The 6,033-nt window shown below is 39.8% G+C and overlaps 1 protein-coding gene across 1 annotated transcript; it reads left to right on the top strand.

The window, feature by feature from the left end:
* Positions 1 to 225: 225 nt before the first annotated feature.
* Positions 226 to 5,824, top strand: LOC115821697 (guanylate-binding protein 1-like). Its single transcript, XM_030785500.1, has 10 exons — positions 226 to 427; positions 547 to 674; positions 1,263 to 1,372; positions 2,829 to 3,019; positions 3,120 to 3,368; positions 3,547 to 3,827; positions 4,092 to 4,304; positions 4,538 to 4,640; positions 5,179 to 5,372; positions 5,717 to 5,824. Exons 1-10 carry the CDS (start codon positions 226 to 228, stop codon positions 5,822 to 5,824), a joined length of 1,779 nt encoding a protein of 592 aa, XP_030641360.1.
* The last annotated feature ends 209 nt before the right edge of the window (positions 5,825 to 6,033 follow it).

Below are 6,033 nucleotides of genomic sequence, written 5' to 3'. Positions count from 1 at the left end.
GACCTATCATATTGGTACTTAAAAACGCATTAAGCGTTTTTTACGTTAAGCGTTGTTAAACGTTTTACTGCCCACTAATTTTGCCTTCATTTTTTTATTTAAATCAACAGAAAAAAATAATGCTCCAGTCACGAATATCAGACCAATATCGGAGAGTCCAGAACAAGTATGTCTGACTGATATTGATGTCTTACTGTGTTATTAGTGTACTTTTGTTTTGTTCAGATGCCGGTCACGTGGTCCACAGTAGAGATGCCAAAGCCAGTGTGCCTGATAGGTATGAACGAAAATGGACAAATGTGTATGGAGAGAGAGGCAGTGGAAATTCTAGAGAAGATCACACAACCTGTGGTGGTGGTAGCTGTGGTGGGTCTGTACCGCACTGGAAAGTCCTACCTCATGAATAGATTAGCAGGGAAACAAAAAGGTTTGTTGACTTTTTGCTTATGTCTCCCATAAAAGTCCCTTTTGCTACTGAACTCTTGGATAGTTGAACTATTGGATGGTTAATTATCTTGTGGATTGTTGACTCCATCACCACTGTAGGCTTTACCCTGGGAGCCACCATAGAGTCTACAACCAAAGGCATTTGGATGTGGTGTGTACCTCACCCCATTAAAGAAGGACACACTCTAGTGCTGATGGACACAGAGGGACTGGGAGATGTGGATAAGGTGAGCACCACAAGATGCCATGAGTGCTTTGACTATAATGGACTCAATGTGACAATACCATTTGTATCTCCCTTGTTCTGTTTAGCTGTTCTGTTTGGGGTGATGGATCCTTTGGTCAGCAAACCAGGAGTCTGATGGCTGCTGGTTTCAGCTCCAGCCATGGAACCAAGGGATATTGATTTAGTATTGTGAGAGTAGTGGTTAAAATGTCTCATTCCTAAAGCAGAATTGTTATAAAGTTCCTATAACATGTTACCCTTGTCTCTCCTACGCATCATCCCAGGATAGTGGCCTTTTAAAAGATAAAGCCTTTCCCTAGTTTCCTTAAAGAAAGAAAGAAAGAAAGAAAGAAATAATAATAATAATAATAATAATAATAATAATAATAATAATAATAATAATAATAGTAATAATAATAATAATAATAATAATAATAAATCTGATCTGAAGAGCTGCACAGTTCTGATCGGCTCATCTACTAATCTGACCAATAATCTGACCAATATTTATCTAATTCCATCCTAAAGGGCTATTCCGAGATCATCTGATCTGATAATCGATCCTAATCTGTTTTGCTGTGTGTCTCAGGGGGATGAAAAACATGACACCTGGATCTTCTGTCTAGCTGTTCTACTCAGCAGTACTCTGGTCTATAACAGCATGGGAACTATCGACAATGATGCTCTAGAAAAACTGCAGTATCCTTCAACACACACACACACACACGAAAAAAAAAACAAAACAGCAGGTTAAGTGCTTTGACCTCTTATTATTGTGATAGTAGCCAGATTTGGTATATAACCAAATACATTTTTATAATTTTCACCCCAGTACATTTCCATCAATTACTCTCATTGCTCATTTACATAGGCACATTTGCACAATTAGTTGTATGTCCAAATTTCACTGCATTGGCTGGCAGAAAAATAATACCCAATGGTTTTGCCTTTTGGTGATTGTCAGAATAAATTTGACTTACTGAAAGGCCTGGGATATGAGTATGGTTGAAGTAGCTCTAAGGTGCTTAAATATTTACATTTTTTGGAATGCAACTCATATAAGATAAGGCGATTGCTTTGCTTAGCATGGGAGTAGGGAGTAATCTGTATTTGCTACAAAATCTGTGTCAGTACATTGCATAAGCTAGTGCTCTGGTTAAAACTGGCTACCTTAGGGTTGTTGAGAAGCTCAGATACAGCTTGCTTGTCAGTTACAGATTTAGTAGGCAAATTAGCTTTTCTTATCCTTAACAGATGTGTTTTTCCAGTTCAGCAAAGCATCATTTAGCATTTTAGATATGCAGGTTCATCCATGTTATCCATGTTAGTGCCAGGCTAGATAGAATGCTAAGACTCGTAGGATGAATTAGATAATCAACATGTTAGGGCTGAATGCAGCTAATGTATTATCTGCCAGAGCAACGGTTTTGTTAATATGTTTAAGTAGTCATACAAAGATGAACAAGACTTTCAGGATCAACTGTATGTAATCAGACTGTTAAAGGTTGTTTTTTTCTTTTCTTTTTCTATTCCTCTTCGTAATGAACCGATTTACTTATATCCACAGATGTAAATGTAATAACATCTGACAATAAAAGAAAACAGTAATTGATATCTATTAAAGCAAATGTTGGTCTTTTTAAAAAGCATTAACCCACGAAGGCTGGATGCAACATTTTCATGATCCCTCCTAAGACCTTTAGAACTGGATGCAATGTAAGCGCGTTTTAGATGATGTCATCATTTTCAAGACCCTTGACAATCGCTGATGACCTGAGTGAGGGAAGCGACATTGATGCCATCCACACGGAGGCTGAGATGCTAAGACGGGCTGAGAGCACTGAAATAAACAAACAACGCATTTCACCTTCCCCACGTGTATTTCACAAAATCACAAAGCATGTTCATCAATCAGGAGCCTTGAAAACAATGACATCATTGAAAACACGCTCACATCGCATTTGATTATAAAGGGGGAAGCACACAAACGTTGCACCCGGTCAAAAAGGGATCACGAAAATGTTGCGTCTGGTCTAAATGGTTTAATACAGATGAACTTGCTCTGTGGCACCATAAGTCACATTGAGAATTTGTTTTTCCACTGACTTCTCCTTTGTGCCAGAATTACTGCTTTCCTGAACAGTGCCCTCTGTAGCTATGTCACCGAGCTGACCAAGCACATCAAGGTGAAGTCTGACATAAAAGATAAGGACCAGTCAGAGGATTTCATGTCCGTCTTCCCTTCCTTCGTATGGGTGGTGCGAGACTTTACACTGCTGTTAGAGCAGGATGGTCATCCAATCACTGCAGACCAATATCTGGACAGTGCTCTTAAACTTAAAAAAGGTGCAAGTAATGCTGAGAGTGGCATGACAGGAGAAAAATGTCATAGATGCATGAGGCACTGGTTGTGCTTATAGGATTAAATTTTTCTGTAATGTTTTAGATAAACGACCCTCTCCGGAGGTTTTGAGGTATAACCAGCTGCGGATGTGCCTGCGTGAGTACTTCTCAGTGCGGAAGTGCTTTGTGCTTGAACGTCCTGCCAACACAAAGAAGATGAGGCAGATGGAGCAGCTGACGGATGATGACCTGGATCCCAGCTTTGTCGAGCAGGTTCAGGATTTCTGCACATACATCTTTAACAACACTCAAGCCAAGACCATGAGTGAGGGCCTCAGCCTGACTGGCAGAAGTGAGTACCAGTACTGGTCACTATCTCTAGTACAGATAGTGTAAATGTACTATTATTATCACTTTCTGCTATTATTAGTGGGAACTCTTCATCATGTCTACCACCACTGATAGTATAAATGTAATTCTACATCCAGTACTACTGTCAGTGTAAGTTTAAAATCTTACCTTTTTCCCAGTGTGGGGAAACCTTGTAGAGACCTATGTTGAAGCAATCCGCAGTGGGCAGGTGCCATGTTTGGACAATGCAGTGGAATCTTTGGCTCTGATTCAAAACGGCCGTGCTATAACTGAAGCCCTCCAGTTCTACCAGAGTGAGATGAGCAGTAAAGTGCAGCTACCTACAGAAACACAAGAAGAGCTATCTGACATCCATGCAGACGTGGTGAAAGAGACAGTCAAGATCTTCCTCAACGCCTCCTTCAATGACCATGACCACAAACACCAACAGGAACTCATGGTCCTGTCAAAGAACTAAAAAATTAATCAATTTAACAAACAAATCTGAGTCCGCTTGAATGAAAGTCATATGAATAGAAAATATTTAAAGACGTTAATCTTTTTTAAACAAAAAATGTTTCTAAAGTTTCTTTTTGTTTCTTTATTTGTAAAGTTTAAGTCATAAGTAGACCATGAGATCCTTGTTCAGTAATTGTTTGGCAACCAGCTAAGCCTGGGACTAACTTCTCTCTTTCTATCACTCTCCCTCCTTCTCTCTCTACAGGAAAATGTGAAGAAGGAATATGAGGAGTACTGCAGACGTAATGTGGAGGAATCTCGTAAGATGAGCAAGTCCATCATCTCTCGTGTGTTTGCCTCAGTGGAGACAGCAGTGAAGGAAGGGTCCTACATGCGGCCTGGGGGCTACGCAGACTTCCGCAGTGACATAGAGAAAGCAACTGAACAGTACAGATCAGAAAAGGGCCATGGAATCATGGTGAGCATTCATCTTCTGTGCTCAGCTGAAATTGGTTTGTCCAAGTTTTAAAATCCACAACTGGAGAAATTATATCTCTACAAACTGTAAAACAAAGTTCTCTCCTGTATCTTCTATAAGCATGACTGAACTGAATTTCACATGCCTATGCTGGATAAATGAGTACACTTATACTGATGATATATGAGTTTTTCAGAAGCACTTTTGGATTTGACCTGTGTGTTTTTTCACAGGGAGAAGATGTGTTGAAAGAGTACATGGATGAGAATGAGGCAACTGGGCAGAGCATTCTGTCAGCCGACAAATCCCTCACAGAATCTGAGCAGCGTATTGAAGGTAAAACCTCATCACACGTCCACTACTTCACAGATCTCACTGCTCCAACCTGAAACTTTTTCCACATTTTCCAGTTTGCATTTTTTCTCTTTCCAGTTTGCACTGATTCAACTTCACTTCTCCCAGCTTCACTCTTTAATTGTATAACTTTACTCTCCCTCAGCATTAACTTTTACAATGTTATACACCTCACCTACCCTCCACCTTCCCCTTCCGTATTACGCTCACCAACCGTAATGTTTCACTCAACCTCAAACTTCACTGTTTATAGTTGCAGTTTTATGCCGCATTCTCCCTCACCTTAGACCTTTACATTTACCCATTGTACACTGTGCTCTCCGTCATATTCATCCTGCTCTAATTAACCCATAAACTTAACAGACTCATGCAGGACAACACCAAAGCTCTGAAACTGTGTGTGTGTCTGTGGGGGGGGTTGGGGTGGGTGAGAGAGGGAGACTGTTGTAGTTTTGAGTCATGAGTCATAGTGCTCAAAAGTGGAGTGTGAAAATGAGTACATTCCTATGATTCTCTGAAGCTGAGAGATTGAAAACGGAGGCCCTGGAGCAGAAGCAGAGGGCTCTGGAGGAGCAGAACAAGATCCAACAGAAGTATTTTGAGGATCAGAAGAAAGCTTATGAGGAGAACAAACGCCAGCTTGAAATGAAGATGATGGAGGAACAGAGGAGAGCTCAGGAGAACTACGAGCGAGTGCTGAACGCCAAAATGAAAGTAAAAAGACTGATATTGGATATTCTCCATTTAAAATAGGATTTACAGTTCAGTCCTAGTCTAGGCTTTTAAATGGCCCACAGATTATGAGGTGTAAAATATTGTGTTGATAATAGCAAACGTTGTCTGAATCTAGCAGAAAACACTCTAGTTCCAGCACTAATTGGAAATGTTATTCATATTTAACAACTGCCTTTGCAGCTTTATTGTTAAATCTGTAAATATTCTTCCATCTGCAGCAGATTATGTGGCATCATCAATCAATTTATGAAAAATAAGAAAAAATTATGACTGTTGATGTCCAGCCACAGGGCACTGACTTGTGTCTCTTCCTCTGATTTCAGGAGCACAGAGACCTGTTAGAAGAAGGATTTAAGAAGAGAGCTGAGGTAATGCAGAGACAGATCGCCATGCTGCGCAGGCCATCAGGTGGTGGATGTCAAATATTATGAAATGTATTACAGCTTTGTACATGCTTAATGGTTGAGGTACACCTTTACAGTGTCAGTGACACAGTAAAGCAGTGTGCTCTCTCTGAGACTCCTAGAATATTACTACTATATTACTCTTATTCTTATTCTTATTAACAATAATAATAATAATTTTATTAATAAAATTCTGGTAACTGAGTGGATGAATACTATTTTAAATATTTAATTCT

The sequence above is a fragment of the Chanos chanos genome, chromosome 9, assembly GCF_902362185.1.
Source record: "Chanos chanos chromosome 9, fChaCha1.1, whole genome shotgun sequence".
Lineage (NCBI taxonomy): Eukaryota > Metazoa > Chordata > Actinopteri > Gonorynchiformes > Chanidae > Chanos > Chanos chanos.
The sequence above is the reverse complement of the archived record's forward strand: the minus strand, read 5'-3'. Positions and strand labels throughout refer to the sequence as shown.

Excerpts from the sequence above, each read along its gene's own strand:
- LOC115821697 (XM_030785500.1), top strand. The coding sequence starts at position 226 with ATGCCGGTCACGTGGTCCACAGTAGAGATGCCAAAGCCAGTGTGCCTG. Across the intron at positions 3,020-3,119 it reads TGCTCTTAAACTTAAAAAAG|ATAAACGACCCTCTCCGGAG; the intron begins GTGCAAGTAATG and ends GTAATGTTTTAG. Across the intron at positions 4,305-4,537 it reads AAAAGGGCCATGGAATCATG|GGAGAAGATGTGTTGAAAGA; the intron begins GTGAGCATTCAT and ends GTTTTTTCACAG.